Genomic DNA, 24,950 nt, shown 5'->3' with positions numbered 1-24,950 from the left:
GACAAATCATTTTTCCCGTAATTTTCTAATTTTTGACGCACCAAACACTTGAAAATAACAAATTTCAATAGAATTTTAATTTTTGCCTAATTTTCCATGAAATCAAAGATACCCTAAGTAAGAATCAGATCAAATTTTTTTCAGATCGGTTTGAGGTTAAATCCAAAATCGATCTGAAATTTCATCGATTCTTTAACTTTCAATTTGAATCCAAAACCCAAATTTTTCGGAACAATTCGAATTAAATATCAAGTAATTTTCGAATCATTGCTAGTCCTAGGTGGAGGTGCCCTATTGAACGGGGTAGGTGCAAGTAGGCAAGTGGGTCAAGGTGAAGTATTGACCCCAATTATTTGGTATTACCACACACCAAACTTTGTGAGCCTACCAAGTTGGAATGCACATACCCATCACATGTGATAAATTTCTTGGTGTTACCACACATCAAACTTTGTGAGCCTACCAAGTTGGAATGCACATACCCATCACATGTGATAAATTTCCACTAATGCAATAGTTTCTTGGTGGAGGATCCCATTTGTACCCAAAGAAAAGCAAATTTGGCACCTTTACAAGTTGTTCAACATTGACAATTTGTCATTGGGTAAGCTTTGTTTTTACTCCAATTTTGAAAAGTAAGCTTTTCCTAAATGTATGGCTCCAAAACATCTTTAGTGTGGTTGTGTAAGTGGAGATACCCACTTGTAATTTTCTTGGTAATATATTTTCATTATTAAAATAGTATTACACTTATTATCAGATAAGTTTATTTTTTTAACTTAGAAGGAAAGGAATTGTTACCCTTTTCCTTACATCACCTAGGCTTACCAAACACTCTTATGGTGGTAAAAAAGAAAGGGTATTTTAGAAATACCCTCCTGTAAAATTGGTCATACTAGGTTTACCCCTTTTGAAATGCAAGATTAGGCTTAGTCCCCTTGATCATAAGTTAACATTGCTTTTTCCTGGTGATTTAATTGTGATTTTTTTACTATTATTTTCAAAATGCTTTTTAATTACTTAAATTACTAAATCAAAAATTGTAAAATATCAAAATTTCAGGATTAACTCATTAAGAAAAAACAATCTTGACTTATCATCAAGGGGTAAACTTAATATAACCAATTTTATAGGGGGGTATTTCTAAAATACCCTAAAAAAAGAGAGATGAAAAGATTGAGACAAAATTTCTAAAAATATTCCTACAAAACAGTAAAATTTATTTATTCAGAAAAAATTCCTTAAGAAAATTTGTTCTTGCTTCCTTAAAAGGGGGTATAGAGGCCAAACTTGATAGCTATTGTGATTGTTCATCCATATATATATATATATATAATTTACATATTGGATTTCAAAACCGAGTCGGAATCGTCCCAGTCTCATAGTTTTAGGCGAGTTAATCTGATCTCTTACCAAAAACTGTCCCGAAATCTCGCACCGAGATTTTTGGTCTTTCCAATAACTCTCTCTTAATAAATTATACAAATTACTGTTGAAAAAGAGTACAAACAAAAGAACAAGAAGAAGTCAAGAAGCAGAACAAGTGAAGGAGAAGAGAGCAGAGCAACTCCTCTCTTTTCTGGTGTTTTTATCTGAATTTCTTCAATCGAAACTCAAATCATTCGGCAGTCTAGATAAGAAGAAAGAAAACCCATTTTTTTTACTCCTTCATCTGTTCAAATTCTGCTTCTAACACTACTTTCATGGTTTCTTCCTGAAGTTCAAGAACAAGAAAAAGTTACCAAAAAAAGAGAAGAAAAGCTAGAAAAGGTTGTTTTTTTCGAAGATTTGGAGAAAAAGAAGAGATGGGTATCCCTTATGATGATGTGGTTCTCATCAGGGAATCAGAAAAACTAGGTGACCCAAGCGTGATTACTGTTAATTGCCCGGACAAAACTGGCTTGGGATGTGATCTCTGTCGTATAATACTGTTCTTTGGGTTGAGCATTGTGAGAGGAGGTAAGAAATAAGCAAAAAACCAGAGATAGGTTCTTCTAATTGATATTATTGTTTTTTTTCTTCAATTGTTGATGTGTCTTCAAGATTTTTTTGGGGTTTATTATTATTATTATTTATTTATTTTTTTTAAATTTGTGTTGAAGATGTTTCGACGGATGGGAAATGGTGCTATATAGTGTTTTGGGTTGTTGGGAAATCGACTACAAGGTGGAGTTTGTTGAAGAAGAGATTGGTGGGGGCGTGTCCTTCGTGTTCTTCGGCGTCAGGGATTTACTACTATAGTGTTGAATCTCAGCAACCGAAGCCTCCTGATGTTTTTCTCTTGAAATTATGCTGTAATGATCGAAAAGGACTCTTACATGGTGAGATAAGTTCTGCTTTTCTAGTTCTTTATAAGTTTTTTTTTTTAAATAATTTTTTGGGTGGGATTTTCCTTTATTTTATGGAAATTTGGGTGGTGGTGATGGGTGTTTCATCTCTCAGAGTTCTTTTTGTTTGTGACTTTTGGTTATAAATTTGAAATTATCTTGAACTTTTGGGTTTCCTTTAATTTGCATTCTCAAATGGGTCATGTGGGATTTTTCATCTTCAAATGGGTATTTTTCATTTATAGATTTGAAATTTGTGATCTTGAACTTATGTGTCTCTTTTAATTTGCATTTTCAACTGAGTCTTGTTTGAGATTTTGCATTTTCAAAAGGGTATTTTCCATTTATAGATTTGAAACTTGTGATCTTGAACTTTTGGGTCTCCTTTAATTTGCATTCTCAAATGGTGATTTGTATGGGATTTTGGATCTTCAAATGGGTATTTTTCTTTTCTTTGAAGATGGGTCTTTAATTTTTCTTTAGTTGAGGGGTGTGGGTTTGAGATTTATATTTGTAATTTTAATTTTGGAGGAATTTTGGCAGATGTAACAGGGGTTCTTTGTCAGCTTGAGCTTACAATAAGGAGAGTGAAGGTATCTACTACACCAGATGGAAAAGTGATGGATCTGTTCTTCATGACAGACACAAGGTATCTACATTCTGTACAGTTCCTTTTGTTTTTTTTTACTGAAATTCAAAGTGGTAAAAACCTGATCCTTGTTATAATTAATGGGAAATTACTTCCATGATCTTATATGAACAATATGTTTCACTAACTATTTCCACTTTTAACTCCTTATTGATTATATGTAATGTGTTGCAACCAAAATTCAAACAAATCGGTTGATCTATAAAAGCTAATTGTTTTTTTTTTTTGGAAGTCAATAAGGTTACGTACAATAATGAATAATCAACAAAAATTACATTGATCAATGGTTAGGATTGAAGGTGCTAGCTTGCTAAATTGTTAATATTTATGAGTGTTGATACCACAGACTTGGGTTCAAAGCATGTCTTCGTCTTTAAATTATTGATCTTGTTTAGTGCGAACTTACCTGATGGCAATGCCACACATTTTTCCCTAAAAGAGATGGTGCTTTAAACTATTTTACATTGACAACATATATGTGTCCATGTGATCATTAGTCCAGACCAATCCAATGCTAGGCCTAGTGGCCACAGATCAAAACTTGTGTTGCTCAGATGAGACAGATCTTGTCTCTCCAATAAAAAGCATGCTACAATGATTATAGGTCTTATATCTAAATTTTAGAGTCCCCTTAGACTTAAAATCTATGTTCAAAAAGACTTGACGACACCCTGTATGTCAGACAACTCATACCTGTATTGGACACCAAAACGTTTCCATGTCCTTGTTACATAGCTTGCAATGGCCAAAACATAAACCCCAATTCTATGGAAATTGGTATAGTTTCTTATATGCTAATCTAGTTACGGTATCTTATTCTAAAAGCACAGTCATGTCTGTTCTGTACTTGAGCAGGGAACTTCTTCATACAATGAAGAGACAGGAGGATACGTACGATCATTTGAAAGCTGTTTTAGGGGATGTGATGATAAGTTGTGAGATTGAATTGGCTGGGCCTGAGTTTGCCGCTTGTTCTCAAGGAACCTCTTTTCTCTCTCCTGCAATCATGGAAGAGATGTTCAGTCTAGAGCTGCCCAAAGAACACCCAAATGGATCATCTTCCACCTCAAACCATGTATCAGTCACAACAGACAACTTCCTCAGCCCTTCTCACACACTAATCCAAATCATTTGCCAAGATCATAAAGGCCTTCTCTATGACATCATGAGAACTCTAAAAGACTACAACATCCAGGTATATAGCACTAACCCTGATTTTGTGGTATATTATGAAAGTATTAATGCTTCACAACTTGACATGAAATGCTTCCCATGCCATCGAGAATCTATGTTGTAGGTATTGTGGATTGTGGGTTGTGGACAATTCGATCAATTATATGATCTTCTAATTGTCGGATTTTGTGTTGTGTTTTATTGCTCTCAATGCCTGAAGTCACAAAAACCAACAATTAGAAGATCCTATAATTTATCAAATGGTCCACAACCCACAATACCTATAACATAGGTTCTCGATGGCATGGGGGATGCATTTCATGTCAAGTTGTGAAGCATTAATACTTTCTAATTGTTGATTTTTGTGTTGTGTCTTATTTCTCTCAATGCCTCAAGTCACATAAAAAAAGAAAAACAACATTTCGGTCCTCATCACACTTTTTTGAACCTTCGACTTGCATTTTATTGCTAATTGGGACTGTTATCGGTCTTTGATGCAAATGGTCAAACCATTTCAATCAACTTTCCCTTAGTCCATCACCTATTTGGGCTACTTTTACGTCTCATGTGTTAAATTATCAGATAATACGTCTCGTGATTTTTGTCTTGTGGGTTTCCATGACTTTTTTGGTGTGCGACAGTGTACTGATTTCTAATATATTTTTCTTCTGCTTTTATTCATTCTTTGTTTCCTTTAAATAACACTAGACCCATTCTATTTATAAAATTCTTTCTTTTCATTTTTATTCTCATCATAAAAATTATATGTCATGTCAGATATCATATGGGCGATTCTCCATAAAGGAAGGAAAAAACTGTGAGGTGGACTTGTTTGTAATGCAAGTGGATGGGAAGAAAATCATTGATCCCAACAAACAGAACTCATTGTGTTCTCGCCTACGGATGGAACTCTTCCGTCCGCTCAGAGTAGCCATGGTAAGTCGGGGACCTGACACAGAGCTTTTGGTTGCAAATCCAGTGGAGTTATCTGGCAAGGGCAGACCTCTTGTGTTCCATGACATAACCCTTGCTATCAAGATGCTCAACAGATGCATCTTCTCGGTACTTTCCAATCTTTCCTATCACATTAAAAGCCTGTTTGGATACACTTAAAAAGTAATGATTTTTTTCTTACTTTTAAAACTTAAAATGTAAGTTTGGAATCATGTTAGAAAACTACTTTTTTAGAAGGGTTGGGATCTGTTGACTCATGAGAAAACATATGATCCCAACCGTTTAGATATAATATCCAACAGTTGAGATTTATGCGTATCTTGATAACACACATCTCATGTATACTTATCCCGAGGATAAATCTTAATCATTGGATATTTTATTTAAATGGGTGGGATCATGTGTTTTTTTCCATAAGTCATTCTCATGCGTCAAGGGATGCTGACCATTCTTAAAAAGTAAAAGGAAACTACTTTATACTTTTAAAAAGTTATATCCAAAATGGACTTAAATTAGACAGTATTTGAGCTATATATTTATCCAAATGAAATATGCTGATTGGTTTTTAGGCTGAGATTGGGAGGCATGTAATTGGGGATCGAGAGTGGGAAGTCTACCGAATCATGCTTGACGAAGGAGACAATTTATCTTTGTCATGGAACACGGTTGTTGAAGGCGTGAGGAATATGTTAATGGGTTGGGAGTGATTATAGTTGCAAATGCTTCTATGTCAATGTTGATGAGCTCTTTGAAGTTGAAACCACTGTGCAGTATAATACTACTATTAGTCAGGTGTGAAATGTAAATTATGAGATGTATATGTTGTGAAAAGGGTGGTGTTTTAGAGGTTTGGTGTCTACTCCTAACTTACAGCATTATATGTGACTAACTTGGTAGTACAGAAAGGAAGAAAAAAAGGTGGTAACTAACATGGATAGTAGAGCTCTCTTCTCACTTTATACTTGTGAGCTCTCCTGTCACTTTATACTTGTAACAAAGAGGAAAAAGAAGCTGCATCATATTCATAAATTGCTTAAATCTTGGATGTGCAGTGGTGAACCTTATTTTTCAATGTTTTAATTTAATTTAATTAATTTTTCAAAAAAAAAAAAAAATTGGGGTTGGGGTTGTGGGGAGTGATTTGGAGCTTTTAAGGGGGGTGCCTGGTTAGGATTGTTGGATTCTGATTTTGGATGTACAGAATCTTGTTCTACTACCATGCTTTGGCCTTGTTTCTACTATTGTGAAATGAAATCTCAAGCATAAAAGGATTATTTCAAGACGAGAGAGTGCAAGAAGCAGATTCCAAAATCAAAATAATAAATGATTTTAGCCTACTAGTGATTCTGATTATGGGAGAATTGCTTTTATGATCCAAAGCCCAAACTATTAATTAAATATATATAAAATTGGATTGAAATGTCCGATATTTGTCTGAATCAAACCTCTTAAGTAAAAACTAGCCAAATGTTTGCGGCTACAGCCATATAGCTTTGGACATAGTTCTTGGACTTGAAACCTGGATTTTCTTCTTCACAAATATAACTTTGGCCCGACTGTGTCCTATTGATCTGTTTCATGGATTGGTCCTCTACACCCAATATGATGGGCCACTCTAGTCTTACTAATTGTGAATCAGAAGGTTCAGATCAAATGTCTGGAACTATCAAAATTGGAATGAAATCATATAAACTTTAAGACCAATTATTAGTAGAGTTAGGATCTAGAACGGTGTCCCGTTCCTATAGTAAAAGGCTGCAGCCCGATGTGTCAGAATTCCAATAATAAAAAAAGTGCCAAGTAGACACTTAATGTTATAGGAATGGGACACTATTCTGTATTCTGAATCTTAATAGAAGTGGAACCAAATGTGAGGCATACTTGGAAAGTCAATCTACCTTGAGCCGATAAAATTCCAAAGCCAAGGCATTTAGAGAGATGATGAACCATTTTCTCATATGTAGAGACTATTTTTGCCACAACAGTGAGACAAAGACACTTGTCTTTTAAGTGTTAGGTGGACCCTAAGTTTAGATGTTGATCTAGTCTTTAACATCTTAGACCAAGTGAGGGACAATTAATACTATGATATTACTTTTAATCAATTAACTAGATATCACCTAAAGCACTAAAAGAAGTAGGTTAAATTCGAGAAGATTGAAATGAGATTGTAAGTTAAATCTCATGCCCGAATAAATAGTTAATAGATTGGTAAAAGCAGTAGATTGGGCCTTAAATGTATGTCAAAATAATGTAAGAAATTAAATGTGATATGAACTCTCTCGTTCACTAAATCTCATCATTTAAAGTAATATTTACTATTACTCATCAAGTCTGAAGAGGGGATGACATTCCCTGACTCACCCATTTCAAACAGTGAATTATACCAACTTAGGCGGTGTTTATTTGCGCTATTTTTCAGTGCTTATTGCTGAAAAAAATTAAATTCAGCACTTTTGTCAAAATAGCGTTTTACTTTATATTTTCTGCGCTTATTGCTGAAAATAAGTGAAAAAAATTCAGCACTATTTTGATGCTGAAAAAAAGTGCTGAAGCAGTAAGCACTTCGTTTTTTTCAACACGGACAAGTATGCCCTTTGTTTTTTTGAGCATGGACAAGTATGCCTTTATTCTTAAAAGGATATTACCTCTTATATCACATGGATAAGTATATAAACACCCCACAAATTAATAAACCCACACCATAGCTAAATTATTTTGTCTTATATGGGTTAAAAGTTTTGGATTGAGTTGATTTTTGGTGAGGATGATCTCTACAATGAGGAGATCATCCTCACAAAAAATCAGCACATCTTGAAACTTCTAACCCTATCAAAATAAATTCAAGAACCGTAAATTGTCCTTTTTTTTAAAAAACTATTTTTGACGAGTTAGAAGTTTCAAAATAGACTGATTTTTGGTGAGGATGATCTCTAGACCATCCTCACTAAAAATTTTCTCATTCCAAAAACTTTAACCCATATAAAACAAAACAAAAAATGGCTATAGTGTGGGTTGCCCTTATTAATTCATAAGGTGCTTTTATAATTACACATCCTTCATTTCTATCGAAAATTATTCATCCAAAATTAAGTTATTTTAAAGTTGATTTCAAATTTTGGTGACTTGTATGACATTATTATTTTTAATTTGAAATTTGTGGGCTTTTATAAATAGAAATTATTATTTATAAATTGAAGATTTGAGTATTATTTATTATTTAAAAATAAATTGTATTTTAATTTTATAAGAAATAATATATTTTATTGTGTTTGATAATAAATAAGCATTTGAAACATGCAAACAATGTATAATATGATTGTAAGAGTAACAAAGACAATTTACCAGTTTCAGCAATGTGTAACAAACATAATTCAGCATCTAAACAAACAACTTTTTCAGTACTTAAATTCAGCGCTTAATGCTATTCAGCACTTATTTTTTTCAGTTTAACAAACAACACCTTAGTATTAACTGGTTTGAGATAATTTTAATCAAAATCAAGTATCGACATTAATAATAGATGGGCACAGAGTCCAATGACAAAATCATGAGCTCCCATCCAACTCATGCACCAGATGGCATACATTTGGTCAAATCAGGAGGTGACACCTGTCTACAAAATTCAAACTATTAGACCTCTAAAAAGCTTAGTGAGGATTGAAAAAAAGAAAAGAAAAAACACCCTCATATCTTCTCACAAATATCTCTCTACAACTCTACCGTTCATCATCTCCTTGAGCTAAATCTTTTTCATACTTTGATCATCATTACCACTTGTTTACTAATTAAATTTTCGAAGGAAGGTCTCTACCTTCTTCCTCATCTCCTTTAACCATCAAAAATCATTGGAGCCTTAAATAGAAGACTTGTTAATCAAGATCATCTCCATCACCAAGGTATCATTCCAATCTCGTGGTGTGGAAGCCATAAAAAAGCCTCCACATCATATAAGGTATGAGTTTCCTCTTAAAAAATAAAAATAAAAATAAAAAAAATTCCATGAACTCTCTTTTAAAGAAAAAACAAAGTTTTCTCTCCAAAACAACATTCTAGACTATATCCTCGTAGAGGAGATCAAACCTACATGTCTTCTAGGGGACTACAAACTTCTACTAATCGTTTAAAAAAGATCAAGCCCTTCTCCATAAACATTTTCTCATTCTCAATCGATCAAGCTCACACATCATCAATGATAAAATGGTTCCATTAATCACCTAAAGTCTTAACCAATAATTTTTTTGAAGAACACTCGCATGTGCTAGTGTAATTGCAATTTGAATGATAATTTTATGTTAATCAAGATTATTTGCCATGTTATTTTTACGCATCACGAGGTAAAGATGAATTTTTTTTATGTGGATAGTCTCAAATTAAATGATTTGGTGTGTGCTAATTCATGGTTTATCTCAAATTAAATGTTCTTAATTTTAAGAACACAAAAGAGATATATTTTATTACCACACCAACTTTACTAGGAGCACCCCAAGGTGTGTGCTAATTCATGGTTAGTATCATGTGATCCAGCATCCATGTAGTTTTCTTTTCTTCCAAAAAAGCCCTCATCTATTAAACACAAATACGTACCCACTTTTGTCCGTATTTTGTTTTCCACTTTTACCCTCGACTCATGCTTAGTTGCCTACCAATGCCCTAGGGTTTCTCGTTCGCAAGTCCGCGCTCTTTCCACGATAGAGAGCTAAGAGAGAGAGTGAAGGCGAAAGGTGAGTACTTACCTCACATTTCTTATTTGATTAGGGTTTCTGAGGAAAATTTCAGTCCATAATTATTTCTAGGGTTTCATTTTCTTTGCCTCCACTTGCTTTAGGGTTTCTGGAAATGGCTGGTAAACTAGAGAATCGTATATTCGTTGGAGGTTTGTCGTGGGACACTACAGATCGGCAACTCGAAGATGCATTCAATCGTTACGGAAAAATTCTCGATGCACAGGTAGGGTTTTTTATCATCTTCAATTTTGGGATCCATTTGGTTTTGGATTTTGTTTGTTAGAATTTTTTTCAGTAAAGTAAAACTTAAACCTAAAAGCCCTATATTGTTCTTGAGATTTGAATGTTGATGAAAGTAAGATTTCGTGGGTGAAGGGTTGAAATGTTACTGTATTCAGTGATTAATCGATTAGATTTACTCGTCGAAAATTTTCTGATTTAATCAACTAGTCCCTTATTTGAAGAATTTTTGGAAAAATTCGGAGAATTTTGTGACTATAATTTTATTTCTCTCGATATTGTTTGTATGGATAGACTTTTGCTGATTCATTTTTCTTGATTTTTCACGTGGTTAGTAAATATTTTCTGTTGATGTCCTCACCAAACCAGAATTTGTTTTTTTTTCCTGTCTTGGAAAAAAATATATATAATTCTCAATGTATTGGATAAATTGTATATTGATGCGTGGGGTGTGTGAGGTTTGTGTGGGTCATGTGACTTCGTAACAATTCTGGAAGGCCAACATACATGGTATAACTGATACATAGCCTCGATATAATGTGGCGTCCAATCCCATCTTGTATCATAACTTGAGGTATCTTTGCTTTCAAACAGAAGAGTATTTCCCGAAAATGATTTTCTCTCTTTTTCTTTGATGGACTCATAATATTTTTCTAATAGGAAAAGACAATTGTGGGTTATACTTCCCTTTGCGCTGTGTTGGGGGGTTTGGAAAGAGAAACAAAAGGGTGCTCCAGGGAGAGGAAAAGAATACTCAGGAGGTGATACTAGACATTTTGACCCTCTTAATCTTTTTTAGAGCAAACTCTGCAAAGAAGTGGGATGCGCTGAGGGTTGGGTTGTTGGGTATTCGACTGTTTTTTTTTTTCCTCTTTTCTTTTGCCTGTGTGTCTGTTTCTTGTATAAATGCCATCTTGGCCTCATGCTTTTTTTTCTTTAATAAAATTTTACACTTAAAAAATATATTTATTAGAAACCATTTCTCCCTATTTCATGTCTTAATAATTCTTCAATAAGTGAAGCTTTTTTGAGCTAATGTTTGTTATTATTTACTTTTTTTTTTCATTCATCAATTATATTAATTGTCTTTTTTGTGTTTTGTTGGCCTACTGGAATGGTGGTTATGATCTCTTGAAATGACTTAGTTGGGTTCTGTGAAAGATATTTTGTCCAGTGGGTTGCATGAGTTGCTGAAGCTCGATTATATTTGTGTGATTGCATTTTTTTCTGATGTTCCTTTTCTGAGATTCTTGGGCCGGGTGTATACACTTGAAAAGATGAGATCTAAATATGTGTAGTGTGTCAAGTTCACAGGATGCTGATACAGTTGCCTGGCTGTTTGACATTGTTGTGATATGTTGGAAAGCATTTCTCCATGAATGAAAGAAGGGTTTGTGATCAATAAGGAGACCGTGTTTATGTGATTTTGGAATTTGATTAATCAACTAGTCATAAATTGGTCACTTCTTACTATTTGATTTGAATCCATGGTATTTATAACAAACAAAATAATTTTGTTCATTTTAGAAAAAGATATTGCTGTGTATTTCAAGTGTTGATGTTCGAAGGCCCATATTAATAGTCGTCACATTGGCCGTCTTGACCAAGAATCATGACCTACCTCCACGTTCTCAAGTAGTGAACAATTGCTTTCATCTCCTTCTCTTGGACTGCACCTCTCGGTCTATTGAGCTTTCGGCTCTCTTATGTGATGGCTTGTACTAGCACACCGCTGATGGCATAGTCTGACGCATCCTTGTGTACTTCAAATGGCTTAGTGTGATTTGGCAACTGTGGCAGTGTGGAGCGCATGAAAATTAGGAGGAGAAACCAGGAGGAGCTGTTAAAGCAGCCGAGGATTCCACTGCGGCAGTGCATAGCACATGGAAATTAGAAATGTGTTGATATCTGTAAATGTGATTTTCTTGAAAGGTGTCAAATCATATGTCTTGATTTCGATCCTACGATATCACGTTGAAATGCAGAACAAGTTATACGAGTGATGCCCGATGATCCAGTAATGAGTGGAATGAAAGCTTCCAGGATTGTTTTGTTTTGTGCAAGAGATGATATCTGTTATTGTGTTAACTAAATGGTTAGATGGAAGGTCAGGCATGTGATACACAAGGATGCATGTGGTGTGAGACAGCGTTACCTTTTTGTCCACATGTCGTTGAAAGGAGAATCTATTGGTCACCCTTCTACGATTAGTTGGCCATAAAATTCCATCTCCTAACTTTGCTATTTTATTTCAGTACTCATTCAAGAATCCTGATTTGTCACCTTATCTGTCCTAGTTGAGGCCTTCTCTAGCGAGTTGCTGTAATTCTTGTGCTATTATGGCCGAATGGTGCAGATTGATGAATAATTGTGTGTGCTAGGAATGAAGAATAGTAGCAATGCGAAGTCTTCCTTTTTTGTTTTTTTTCCTTTGTGATTTGAGCAAGCTCAGTGATTCCAGATTGCTTCTACTAGCCTACGTCAGACTTCACAAGTGGGGTGCTATTTCATGTCAAATCATGTATTTTGGAATATGCAGTTTCCACAATATTTAGTGCAGAACCCGAGTTTTTTTCTTTTCATTTTAACCTATTTCTGTTTGCGATGGGAGGTTTGATTTAACTTGAGATTTTAGGAGAGATTTTCTTTTCAACGGAAGATGGTATCATACTGCTGGGATCTGAAATGGCAGAGAACAGACATGGCACCGACTTGACTCCAATGTTGTTTTGTTGCCTCTGATTTTCAAGACTTGTGCTAGCAGAGGTTGTGTCAATTACTTCAAAATTGTAGAGACAAGTGTTTGTAGTGGAACTTCGTTCCATCATACCCACCCCAAATACGACATGATTTTAGAAGAATTCAGCAGAATGTGTTAGAAATGTTTGCTAGCAGTTGGTGTTAAATCTTAAAGGCAATGTCCTACATGCTAGAAAAGTCAGGTTTACTAAGTGGAAGAAGTTATTTTTATTTTACGTTGGTTCTGCACATACGGGAATGTTTTGATGATGGTAATAGATATATTTTGTAGCTAATTTTCGTTGCTATTGTTTGGCCTGGGATGATGGATGCCTGAAGAATGCAGTTCAAATTTTCCGACTTGTTGGTTTAACCTATATTCTCGTATTCGAATAGTCGCTGGTGTTTAATTATTATTATCTAAGTTTTTGATAGAATGTGGATCGTGACGATGAAAGTGGATATGGATACTCTTTCAATAACAGAAGATGTTGCATAGAGTGGAATGTAGGAAAAGGATTCACTTAGCCAACAACATATCTTTAGAGTGAGGGTTTGATGATGAGGAACAATTTTTTTTGATATTGAGAATGGAATCATTGGATTGTAAGAAAAAGATGTCAATGTCTTCTGCCGTGCCTATCTGGTGTCAACTAAAATTTGTTGCTCAGTGGCTTAAATGGTGACAACATAGTGCCATTGATGAAAAATGCTTCCAGTTTTCTGTTTGGAGATGAGATCATTTCGCATTTTTGGCATTATGCTACAAAATTGAGATACGGTTGAGTGATTAGTGCTGTGGGTTTTATTTTAAGTTACATGGGAGTTGGTCAATGGAGAAACTGAGGTTCGAGGTCTTGTGTGACATCAGGTGACAGATTTGTTCTTGTGCAGATTCTGTTGTTTGAGTAAGAACTCTTATCAACTATTATTATTAATTATCATAAATTGTACCTTCTTGTGTACTTATTTTGACGTTGGTAGATTTTAAATATTCTATTATGAATGATCATAAAAAGTTTGCCGAGTCATATAAATCAAATTTTTTTTTTTTTTTTGCTCACTGAATGCTGAAGCAATGGTAAGACACTTGTTTGGTCAAAGGTGCCAACTTGGTGAGTTGGTAGGCTTTTAGTGGTATAATACTACGGACCAAGTATCAAAACCCTTCTTGCTGCTTATCTTATCTATAAAAAGGTCACTCATTTGATTTATATTTGTAATGTTCATGCTCTAGCTTGAAATGCTCTCTGCATATCAATATTTATATGGATTTATCTCTTTATTCTTTGGGATATGCATTCTTTTGGAAATTATATCTTCATTTATCTTGATTCTTGAGAACTACTCTAGTCACCTCAACCAAAAGTAAATTTTTCACTTCTTCCTTTTGTCATTGAACCACTAACATGGAAGCTTCTTCAATTCTCATTGATGCAGCACAACTTCTTACAAGGGTGTAGGCTGCCAAATCAAAAGTCCAAATAATAAACTAAAACGAACAAGAACGATGTGGGATATAAGGGAGATTTGCAAAGCAGATCTCTCTTAGAGATGTTGAATTCCATTAGTTTTTAGCCTCAATGAACTTTTTTTTATACACCTTTGATATGCATCGTGTTTGAGATGCGCACTACCTAGTACCTACAAATTTTGGTGGTGGCATGTTTTAGCTTTGACAGATCATTTGGTTCGTTATTTGTGTCCCTCTTTACCTTAGTTGTATTGAATGATATGAAGCTATTTTAGGTTAATAACATAATCAACAACTTTTTATACCTTCTAAGAATCAGTTGGCAATTTGTTAAATCAATTTTTTTCTTGAAAAATTGAATCAACCCTGACCCTTGCCTTTCTATGGTTTAGGGTAAGGGTTTCCAAATATAATTCTGGAAGAAATCTGAAATAGGTCTTTTGTGGTTTAAGAAAAAAAGAAGAGGCAATGAGAAAATATTTCTAGTCTTTTGGCCTTTGGGTATGTTGAAGGAATATGTGAAGAATCTAGGGATTTGAGAATAAGAAAAAGAAAAAGACATCTATTGGTAACACACCGATATTATCTTAGGAATTAAACTCTGAATTGAACAGATGGATCTATTTTTTTTTATTATCAGTGAACAGATAGATCTATTGATATTACACCAATAGTATTCTAGGAATCATACCTAGGATTTCTTGAGAAAAAGAGACATATCTATTAGTATCATACCTATAGTATCCTAAGAAATAGGAATCATACTTGGGGTTTCTTGATCTTCACCACATCCAAGAGAGAAAAACAGTTTCAAATTTTTGTTATAAATCAGATCTACTAAATAAATTCAGAATAGGACACACAGTACTCCATAATCCAACCCTACTTGTTTAAAAAAATGAAATCACTAAACTAACCTTAGTGAATAAAATAAAAAATCAATAAAACAGAAATAATACTTAGATCTCCCTACTAACAAAGCTGCCCACAATTATTTGCAATGCCTAAACTACTCACATGGACACTTCAACTAAAGAAGCTCCCATTTAAGACCCACTTCATTATAATCCCATCAAATTAAGGTTTGGGCTTGATTGTTGAAACTCTTATTATGCCACTTTCCTCTAAAAGTTCTACCACTATGAGTAGACATGTTTGAACCTAGGGCTTTTTTACCAAGTTGATGTAGGACCTTTAGAGGAAATAAGGGTTTTCTTGGGTCCCTTGTAACCTTAGTAATCCAATCCTTAAAAAAAAAGTAGGTTCAATCGTTAAAACATATATTGATTATTTAAATGGTAATAATTATATTTATCAAGAATTGTTTTGTCGTAACTAATTGGAGGCCGTGAGTAGCATAGTAACAACAATAATAGTCATCGTCATAAAAAATAGTAAGATAGTTAAGCTATATAAATGGTACAAAAAAATACAATCAAACAATGGACGTAGGGCGAGTGAAAATATAACTATGGTCCATGGTGGAGTCATGTAAAGAATCTATTAGAAAAGTGTTTATTTTATTGAAAATTATTAATTCTAAAATGTAAAAGATGTGTTTTTTGCAAGAGAAAGTATGTAGTGATGGATTCATTAAAGAAAATGAAGTAAACATTAGTAAAATTGATATTTGAATATATTATATATAACTCAATGCATAACGCTTTGGAGGCGCTCTGCACCATAAAATATTTTCAACTAGGCGTTTTTGTGTTCCTGCTCTCACTCTCGCTGCTGCTCCGTACTCTTGTCACTAAGCTTATAACACCCACGTCATTATCATTCCATTAAATCAGGGTTTGGGTTCAATTGTTCAAACTCTTATTGTTTTAGGAAGTGAGTTCGCCACCATTCTGTGTTCATTATCATCCCATTAAATCAAGATTTTGGTTCAATTGTTCGAACTCTTATTATTTTAGGAACCGAGTTCTCAACCATTATGATTCGGTAGTCATGTGGTTCAACGTTCCTCCATTTGGGCATGGATTGTGTCTCTCCCCCACCCCCTTTTTCTCTGTTCTCTATTTGAAAGTTGGCATTCCACAGCCTTCAGTTCTCACAAGAAAATCCTATAGAATCTTCTTCCGTTTGCCATTTGTTAGAACAAATGGACGGAGATGTCCAGGTTTATCTTTGAAGGAAAGGAGCTTTGTGGTCATCATTTCTATTTTCGGTCTTTTATTCTGTTGGTATTAGATGTTCAAAGTATACATGGATTTCCCTTTTTTAGGATTTCATAATTTCATCTTCAGGTGGGAGTTTGTGTATTGATGAAATGTAGCAGTACTTACTGTTTTTAGGTAGGTTTCTTCATCGTTTGTATTGTGCTGTTTTGCTTTTCAGCTTCAATGAAATCTACACTTCAAGCATTTTTTATTTTTATTTTTTTAATATTGATTGTATGTGACTAGAATGTTATAATGTCTTATATGTATTGACAAGGATGAAGGGTGTTAGTTTCATTGTTCACTTACTTTCAATTGGACCCATAATTTATACAAGCCAGAATTTAAAAATATTAAACGAGTTAAAAGGCTTCAGCTGTCTTCAACTTGTAGAATCCATCTGAAGGAGAAATAGGAACTCAGTCTATCCTGTAAGCAAATTGGAATTAAAACCAAAACTTGTTTGTTAGCTATCGAATGTTTACTCATTCATGCTTATACCATTGTGTTTACAAGCAATTACCCTTCTATGCTTCAACCATAATATTGTTGTGTGTTATATGTTCCTTTGAAATGTTACTGTAGATCATGCTAGAGAGAGATACGGGTCGCCCTCGTGGATTTGGATTTGTGACCTTTGCAGATCACCGGGCAATGGAAGATGCAATCAGAGACATGCATGGAAGGGAGCTAGGTGACCGGGTGATCTCAGTTAACAAGGCCCAGCCTAAGATGGGGGGCGGTGGCGATGATCCAGGATATGGTTATGGTGGTGGTGGTGGTTACTCATCAGGCAGCAGGGGAGGCAGCTACGGGGGAGGAGGAGATAGGTCTGCAGGGCGAACTGATTGCTTCAAGTGTGGGCGTCCCGGACATTGGGCCCGAGATTGCCCTTCAGCTGGTGGTGGTGGAGGTGGCGGTGGTGGAAGATTCTCTTCACGTTCCAGATTCAGTGGTGGTGGCCGTGGTGGAGATCGATTTGGTGGAGGAGATCGTTATGGGGATCGCTACATGGACGATAGGTATGATGGTGGACGATATGGAGATGATCGTTTGGATAGCAGCAGAGACAGCAGCAAGTATGGGGGCCGTGGTGACCGCTATGCAGGAAACGACAGGTACCCAGCTGGTGGGGACCGCTTTGGAGGTGACCGTTATGGTGGTGGTGGCTCAGACAGGTACCCTCAGAGTGGATATGGTGGGAAGGACAGAGATGGAGGCCCAAGGGGTAGTGGTGGTGGCGACAGGTATGGGGGGAGTGGTGGGCCAGCACGCAATGGAGGAAATTACAGGGACAGACCAGGTCCTTATGACCGCCCCAGCAAGGGAGGAGGAGGAGGAGTAGGGCGTCCATCATCTTACGAAGATCGCTACTAGGGTGGCAGTTGCTCGTGTGTTTTTTTTTTTTTTTAGGACAGTTATTATGTTTGTAGTTAAGACAGACTTTTATTTGTCTGAATTGGATGATGAGAGTTTTGAATTAATCTTAAGTAACATACTATTTTGGATTATATACTTCCTCTCTGCACTTTTTTTTTTTTCCGTCAAAATATAATGAATGATCGTCGTGGAAGTTGAATACTGAAATGATAGACGATGATCATTTCAACCATTTGTTGTTGCAGCAAATAGAGAATTGTGGGTTTTGGCCAGATTCAAGTAATCTTGAAAGCAAAATCCAAGAGAAGTAGAAGGAATTCTGCACCCAGTAGTCTTTTCCCTTCCTTTGTGAGAAGATAAATGCTTCCTTTGATCAGGATGCATCTTCTCATTGACTTGTCAAGAATTGAGGGTTACTGATTTATTGCAATGTACCTATCTTATGTCACTCATGATCGATTTAAGATTCATCGTGGTTTCTTGCGTTTCTTTAGCTAAAGTGAGGATTTTTTACCTTTTCGGTATAATATGTAATATAATTATTCATAAATCCTCTCCTCTGACATCATAACACTCAATGCCCTCATCACTGGATAGTAGTCATTTACCTCGAGATATACCACAAAATCTTTTTTATGTATTCCGAGGCAAATGATAGACGGTGCGGTGCTGTGATGTGATGGGGGCGGCACAATATTATCACGATTATAATATTATATTTTGTATCACAAGTCAGATTCTAATCAGAACCTAACACCTATTAGTGTGCGAGACATTAGGGGAGGCCAGCCTTGATGACACATCTAATGTCTGATATTAGGGACTCATTCGGCAAAGAATCGTGCTTGAGTAACATTGAAATTGATGTCGTTTGAGTCATTGGTGTGCACAGTATCATAGATGCTGCTTCTCACTTGTATCTCGATGAAAAGCATCTATATGATTTTATAGACATCCACATCAGCAATTTCCCAAACGATGTCAATCTCGATGTTACTTCAGCACTTTCCTTTGGGACAACTCCTAGTGCAATGGTTGATAATAAATATACAACAGCAATAAATGATTTATCTTTGGAGAATTAACGCGTATTTTGCTTCAACATTTGATATTTAGAATTTGAATCATTAAATGTTAGGTAGAATAATGCTGTCTGAACCCTATATCACACCTCTTGACGTGAAAATGTATGATAATCATAGATGTTTTTCATCAAGGTTCCCAGCTTGAGGTTGCTCCAGCACGACTCTTTAAGTATATTTTACTTCAATTATATTTTGAATTCTGAAGATCATTGATGGTATTTGTATCTTGCTCAAAAGATTTCTCTCTTCTTACCCTTGTGAATCTGAACAGAGTGACTGATGTGTAATACTTGCAGTTGTGATTTTTTTTTTCTTCGCATTTTTAATTCTGTGATTTTATACTAATCAGGGTGGTTCATCAAATGAGTAGGTAAAGCATAATTATAAGAGAAAAGAAGATGGTAGGTGGAGGTGGTGGTGGTGGTGCTCCGCTCCCATATATCATTCCATAGTAGTCTTCCCCACCACCACCACCACCACTCCCAAGTGATCCTGGACTGTTACCGATGCCGGAACCACCTCCATTGAACCCAGCTGACTGATCCCTGTCCAATTAACCAAACCAAAATAATTAACACGCAATCATCATCACCTTGATGCCTCATGATGTAGTCTTCCTTGGAGCAACTCCAATGCAAATAAGCATATCTACTAGGCATTTTATTATGGAGAGTGATTTTGCCTATTTCAAAAGGTGTTCTGTTCACTTCAATCGTAATAGTCAAAATGACTCTCCACAAATTCAGTTATAGTAAAATATTTCATAATTACTATAATTTTTTAACACTAACAAGTAGAGAGAGAAATTCACTTTCTTCTTTTGTCTTTCTCACTCTCTCTCCCTCCTCAAAATATTTCAAACTAGAGAGTTAGATCCCGAGTGTGCTGAAGTATTTCAGAGGGCTCTGGCTCTGTAAAATGACAATTGGAAGAAGATACATAACCCGAGTCCTAATGCGTTGGAGTTGCTCTTAGGCACCAAGACATTGGTTGGTTATATGGATTCACACCGCACAATTCACGAGGAAACATGAATAATACAAATTTTAATTTTTAAATTCTTTTTAAATGTTAAATAAATCTATGATTGTTCTAGTTGGAAGAAAAGCGTACCTACTGTCACCGAAGACCCCTGCGTTCATGGTCAGCTGGTCAATGAGTCCAGCGAATTTGGGCTCCAAACTAGAAGCCTTTGCGTACGGAAGCCCAAGCCCAGCTCCAGAGGGCACAAAAAACGCCCCATTTACCATTATATCCCCGTCTGTTCTCCAATTCCAGTTGGCCCATTCTCTCTTATTCGAGTCCATTCGCATAGTCACCTGCATTCCTCACATCACACGTGCGAACTATAGTAAATAAAAACATTAAAAAAAAAAAAAAAAAAACTTTGTTGTCACCCTATAGGTAGCAAATCTGTTGCCTACACCATAAATATCAAGATCAGGTCCTACAGATTCCACGGACCACAGTTGAATTCTAGCCAATGATTTTTGACTTTTATCATGTGGGCTTGCTGTCCATGATGAAAAATGCTGAAATCCATTGGCAAGAGATCAACAATCACGATTTTGAGGGGAATGACTTAAATCACCAAAATTTTGGAGAAACGAAAGAAAAAAAAAAAAGTATTAAAAAAAAAAAAAGAATTTATACTGCCACACCAATTTCTTCTTATAATATTAATATTTTAATTAATGAAATTATATTTCACCAAATACATAGATTTAGAAGAGATATTTATGTAGAAAATCCTAAACGAGCAAGATCTTGGAAGGCCCAAATGAATCTTGGAAAAAAAATAGGTCTAAAATCTTAAAAACGAAGGGTATGTTTGATTGCACATGGAAAATAGGGTGGAAAATCAATTTCCATGGAAAATGACATTTTTCAAGTGTTTAATTGCACATGGAAATGGAAATTCATTTTCCACCCCAATCATAATGTCTACAAAAACATGGATTTCATTTTCCCACCCATATGGGTGGGAAAATGAAATCCACACATATTTTTCATCCCCAATTCTTCCTTACCACCACCATCACCATTACACTAACCTTGCCGTCGTCGTCGTCATCATCGCCGTTGGTTCCGTCTCCGACCACCTTCTCTCTCTCTCTCTCTTTCTCTCTCTTCTTCTTCTTCTTCTCCATCCCTCACCTCCTCCACCACCACGTTCTCCCCCCATCTTCCTCACTTACCTCCGTCACCGTCATCGCCGCCACCGTCGCCACATCCTCCCCCCTCCCTCTTCCTCGTCATATTTTTCTTCCTCTCCCCCTCCTCTCATCTTCTTCCTCTTTCTCATATTTTTTCCATGATTTTATCCAAGTAAAATTAAACAATGGAATTTAATTTTTCAACCCTACTTATTTTCCACAACTATTTTTTCATGAATTTCAAATTTCATGGAAAGTGACTTTCCATGCAATCAAACATACCCTAAATAGAAAAAGAAGACAAGTCCTAAACCCCCATCATAGAACCCTAGATCATTTTCCTTGGGACACGCAGAATCATAAATCTTTTACTTGAGTATCCCAAAGCAAATTATCTATAATTTTGTCATTGGGGCATAGAGGGCGCATGTCAGAAGGAAGGGGGGGGGGGGGGAGTTAGATTGTCACGATTCCTAGATTAATAATAATAAAAATAATAATAAGAAGGAAATAGAGGATTCTATATCCTTACATAGCTAGAGAATTGTTTAGAATTTGTGTATTCTATATCCTTACATAGCTAGAGAATTGTTTAGAATTTGTGTATTCTAATCTTTGTCAATAAATCTCATTTATAGATTTAATGTGATTGCCCACACAACATCACCAAAACTATTTTGTCCCTAACAATCATGATTGGTAGGTTTAAATCGCTTTAGATCTTATCTAATGGTAAAGGGTGAGGAAATACACTTAATAATCATGAGTTTTGAGCATGATCAATCTTGATTGAATTATTGTAAAAAACAAAAAAAATAAATAAAATTGACCAATGGTCAACTCATTAGATCATATGGAGATAATGAAACAGAGGAACACTGGAACAACACTCGTTTGACTACGTCTCAGGAAATGAAGGTTTTGAATCCCCCACTTACGAGCCAACCTCAAAGATTTAACGCAAAAATTTCCTGGTGCATCTGGTAGAGTTGTACAAAAAACTTGTTACCCCGCCCAAAACCAAGTTCGATTTCGATATTAACTCCTTGAAACTGGTCCGAACTGATTTCTACCTGAACCTAAATCTTAATCGAATTTTCAAAAAAAATATAATTTTTTATCGTCACATTTCTCTATATGTCTCTCCATAAATACACCCATTATGACTATATTCTGTAGCTATCATGTCTCCTCTCTCTACATAAATATATTCATGACACATCATGACTATTATCTTTACATAAATACAAACTGCAACTATCATATATCAAAGTTATAAATTATTTACATATTTTAAATATACTCGAACCGGACCTAGTTGATTAGGTTTTGGTCTTGATTCTATGAAACTGGGCCGAACTAATTTCTACCTGAAAGCGAATCCAAACCTAAATCTTAGTCGAATTTAAAAAAAAAATCAAAATCAAAATTTTTTTTTCTATCGTCACATTTTTCTCTCTCTCCATAAATACACTCATCACGACTCTGTATTCAGTAGCTATCAGATCTCCTCTCTCTCTCTATATAAATATATTCATGACTCATCATGACTACTCTCTCTACATAAATACAAACTACAACTATCACATCTCAAACTTCTAAAATTACTTACATATTTTAAATATACTCCAATCCATAGCCAAATAGAATGCCTACCTTAAAATTACTTGAAAAACAAATTTGGGTATAACAATTGGAAGATTACCCAAACTCGAATTGTACTCGAACATATGGGAAACAGTTTTGATTTTGTATGTATCGAACCGAACTTGAAATTCAAGTCGAATTTGGTTCTAGGTGCCCCAACGATTAGTCGGATACTTCATGAAATCTTGATTCGTTAAAAAAGATACTAATGCACCACATTTAACATGAGTTAGAAGAAAAATACTCTTCCGCCACTTGAACTTCTGATCTATTATGAGCTCGTATTTAGTCCATTATCAAAAGTTGATGTGCTTATAGAAATTCTCTTTTCAAATAAGAGTCGTGATTTTCCCTCTTCCCATATTTTCTTAACGTGGCATGTGTTCAAATCATAGATTTTTCTTGGGATACACAATTACACATCCTTATACATATATGCAATTGTGAAAAAAATCTATGATTCTAACACATGCCATATCAAGAGAGTACAGAGAGTCAGAAAATCACTATTCTTTCAAATAATAAATAAATAAATAATTGCAAGAAACACTATAGAGTAGGGACAAGAGAGCAATTGTAGTACCTCTTTGGCATTGGGGTCCATAGGTGCAATATATCGATTCCCTTGACTATTAATAGTAGGGTTTCCACTACCACCAACGGCATACTTACCCCACTCTCTATAATCGTTATTCACCACATGAAAGTAACCAAGTCGGCATCTCGGCATTCTCTCAACAAGTCCAACACCGAAATGGTTAAACCCAATCGTCACTTGCATCCCTCTATCCGCCTCATACTCATCATTATGTCCCAACAACATCACCTTATCATGATTCCAAAAATAATTGTTTGATATCGTTATCTCTGTGGACCCCTCTGTTGCATCAATCAAACCATCAGTACAATCAGCCATTGAACAATGGTCCACCCATATTTTACTAGATCCCATTATAGTGATACCATCACCGTCCGATTTAGCTCCACCTCTTGATGGGATACAATGATGGATGTGAATGTTATGGATGATGACGTGGCTAACTGATTCAATACTGATGCATCCTTCACCCACTATGTGCACCTTGGCACCTCTACCGTCGATGGTTTTGTAGCTTTTGATCATTAGTTTTTGTTTCAGCTTTATACCTATGTTTCCTGAGAAGATGATCCAGAGAGGTTCGTTTTGGGAGACGGCGTGTCGTAACGTTCCGGGTTTTGGGTTTCTTGTGTCGTCGTCGGATGAATCTGTGACCACGTATATCTGTCCTCCTTTACCTCCTAACGCGTTGTGGCCGAATCCAATTCCACAATCGGCTAGCTTTTGACGGTTAGATTGCCAATTTGGGTCGCATCTCCAACAATCGTCGATGGGATTACCAGTCAGACATGATGATTGATCCTTATTGGAAATTCCCAAGATTTGTCTCCTCGAGATGGACTCATTCACTCTCCTGCAACAAACAAAGCAACCACAGATTAAAATCCTAAAAACAGAGCCATCCAGATGAAAAATGGACAGAGGAGCACATATCAATAATCTAAAAAACAGAGCAACCTAGATAAAAATCAGAGAAAAACAGAGGAACCCAGACTAAAACACTAAAAAATTGTAAAACCCAGATGGTTTAATACCTTTGAACCTCTTGAACAACTGCTTCAGGATTAGGACGTTGGAGGGGAAGAGTGAGATTGAAGTGGGTTGCTTCGATTCTAATTGAAACGAAGTTTAGAAGATAAATTAAGGGAATGTAGATGTTAATAAGCATCTTTGTTCTCCCTGTACACTTATATATAATAAATAAATAAATCTGTTTGGGTTTTGGATCTGTTTTTATTTTGAGAAGAAATGCAGAGAAGTGGGAGGTGGCGATGTGACGTGAAGTTGTAAAATCAATAATCTCCTCTCTCAAATCTCTCACATTTTTCATAATTAAATCTGAACGATTTTTATCCAAAAGAAGAGAGAGAGAGAGAGTTGTCTATTTCGATACCTCAAGCGTCACTACTTTTCTCAACTAATTCTGATATTTTCAATTTATTAGTTTCTTCTGAATTTGTGATAATTATAAAATCTCGACAAAAGAGGGATCATTTAATATCTCAACTGCCTTCAATTTCAAATATATATATATATATTGTCGCTTTGATTCATCGAATCTCGACAAATGGGTTTTGGGCGGTCCGATTTGTCTGGTGTGAAACAATGAGAAAGAAAATGTTTAATAAAAATGGCT

General features: G+C 35.5%; 3 protein-coding genes across 5 annotated transcripts; 2 read left to right on the top strand and 1 right to left on the bottom strand.

Moving 5' to 3' along the window:
• Positions 1-1,475: 1,475 nt before the first annotated feature.
• Positions 1,476-5,949, top strand: LOC147395315 (ACT domain-containing protein ACR10-like). 2 transcript variants are annotated; one of them, XM_086451659.1, is made up of 6 exons: positions 1,476-1,959; positions 2,103-2,321; positions 2,871-2,976; positions 3,832-4,171; positions 4,927-5,085; positions 5,673-5,949. In XM_086451659.1, the coding sequence occupies exons 1-6, from the start codon at positions 1,806-1,808 to the stop codon at positions 5,808-5,810; spliced, it is 1,116 nt and encodes a 371-aa protein (XP_086307785.1). In that variant the 5' UTR covers positions 1,476-1,805; the 3' UTR covers positions 5,811-5,949. The 2 variants fall into 2 exon arrangements, with proteins under 2 accessions (XP_086307785.1, XP_086307784.1); XM_086451658.1 differs by having other exon boundaries at positions 1,485-1,959; positions 4,927-5,211.
• A 3,721-nt stretch (positions 5,950-9,670) lies between these two features.
• LOC147395314 (glycine-rich RNA-binding protein RZ1C-like) lies at positions 9,671-17,959 on the top strand. 2 transcript variants are annotated; one of them, XM_086451184.1, is made up of 3 exons: positions 9,671-9,827; positions 9,932-10,053; positions 17,034-17,959. In XM_086451184.1, exons 2-3 carry the CDS (start codon positions 9,943-9,945, stop codon positions 17,823-17,825), a joined length of 903 nt encoding a protein of 300 aa, XP_086307310.1. In that variant the 5' UTR covers positions 9,671-9,827; positions 9,932-9,942; the 3' UTR covers positions 17,826-17,959. The 2 variants fall into 2 exon arrangements, with proteins under 2 accessions (XP_086307310.1, XP_086307312.1); XM_086451186.1 differs by lacking the exon at positions 9,671-9,827 and adding an exon at positions 11,216-13,717.
• Positions 17,960-18,979: 1,020 nt separating this feature from the next.
• Positions 18,980-24,716, bottom strand: LOC147395313 (putative pectate lyase 5). The gene is made up of 4 exons (XM_086451183.1): positions 24,349-24,716; positions 23,300-24,167; positions 20,027-20,232; positions 18,980-19,458 (listed from the first exon to the last, which is right to left on the bottom strand). The coding sequence occupies exons 1-4, from the start codon at positions 24,642-24,644 to the stop codon at positions 19,272-19,274; spliced, it is 1,557 nt and encodes a 518-aa protein (XP_086307309.1). The 5' UTR covers positions 24,645-24,716; the 3' UTR covers positions 18,980-19,271.
• Positions 24,717-24,950: the final 234 nt, after the last annotated feature.

This window comes from Akebia trifoliata, chromosome 8 (genome assembly GCF_017979445.1).
Source record: "Akebia trifoliata isolate Shusen 1 chromosome 8, ASM1797944v1, whole genome shotgun sequence".
Taxonomy (NCBI): Eukaryota; Viridiplantae; Streptophyta; class Magnoliopsida; order Ranunculales; family Lardizabalaceae; genus Akebia; species Akebia trifoliata.
The sequence above is the reverse complement of the archived record's forward strand: the minus strand, read 5'-3'. Positions and strand labels throughout refer to the sequence as shown.

Coding starts and splice junctions, on each gene's coding strand:
- LOC147395315 (XM_086451658.1), top strand. CDS start 1,806: ATGGGTATCCCTTATGATGATGTGGTTCTCATCAGGGAATCAGAAAAA. Junction 2,322..2,870: donor TCGAAAAGGACTCTTACATG/GTGAGATAAGTT, acceptor GAATTTTGGCAG/ATGTAACAGGGGTTCTTTGT. Junction 4,172..4,926: donor TAAAAGACTACAACATCCAG/GTATATAGCACT, acceptor ATGTCATGTCAG/ATATCATATGGGCGATTCTC.
- LOC147395313 (XM_086451183.1), bottom strand. CDS start 24,644: ATGAAAAATGTGAGAGATTTGAGAGAGGAGATTATTGATTTTACAACT. Junction 24,168..24,348: donor GTTGTTCAAGAGGTTCAAAG/GTATTAAACCAT, acceptor TGTTTGTTGCAG/GAGAGTGAATGAGTCCATCT. Junction 19,459..20,026: donor GGGGTCTTCGGTGACAGTAG/GTACGCTTTTCT, acceptor TTAATTGGACAG/GGATCAGTCAGCTGGGTTCA.
- LOC147395314 (XM_086451184.1), top strand. CDS start 9,943: ATGGCTGGTAAACTAGAGAATCGTATATTCGTTGGAGGTTTGTCGTGG. Junction 10,054..17,033: donor GAAAAATTCTCGATGCACAG/GTAGGGTTTTTT, acceptor ATGTTACTGTAG/ATCATGCTAGAGAGAGATAC.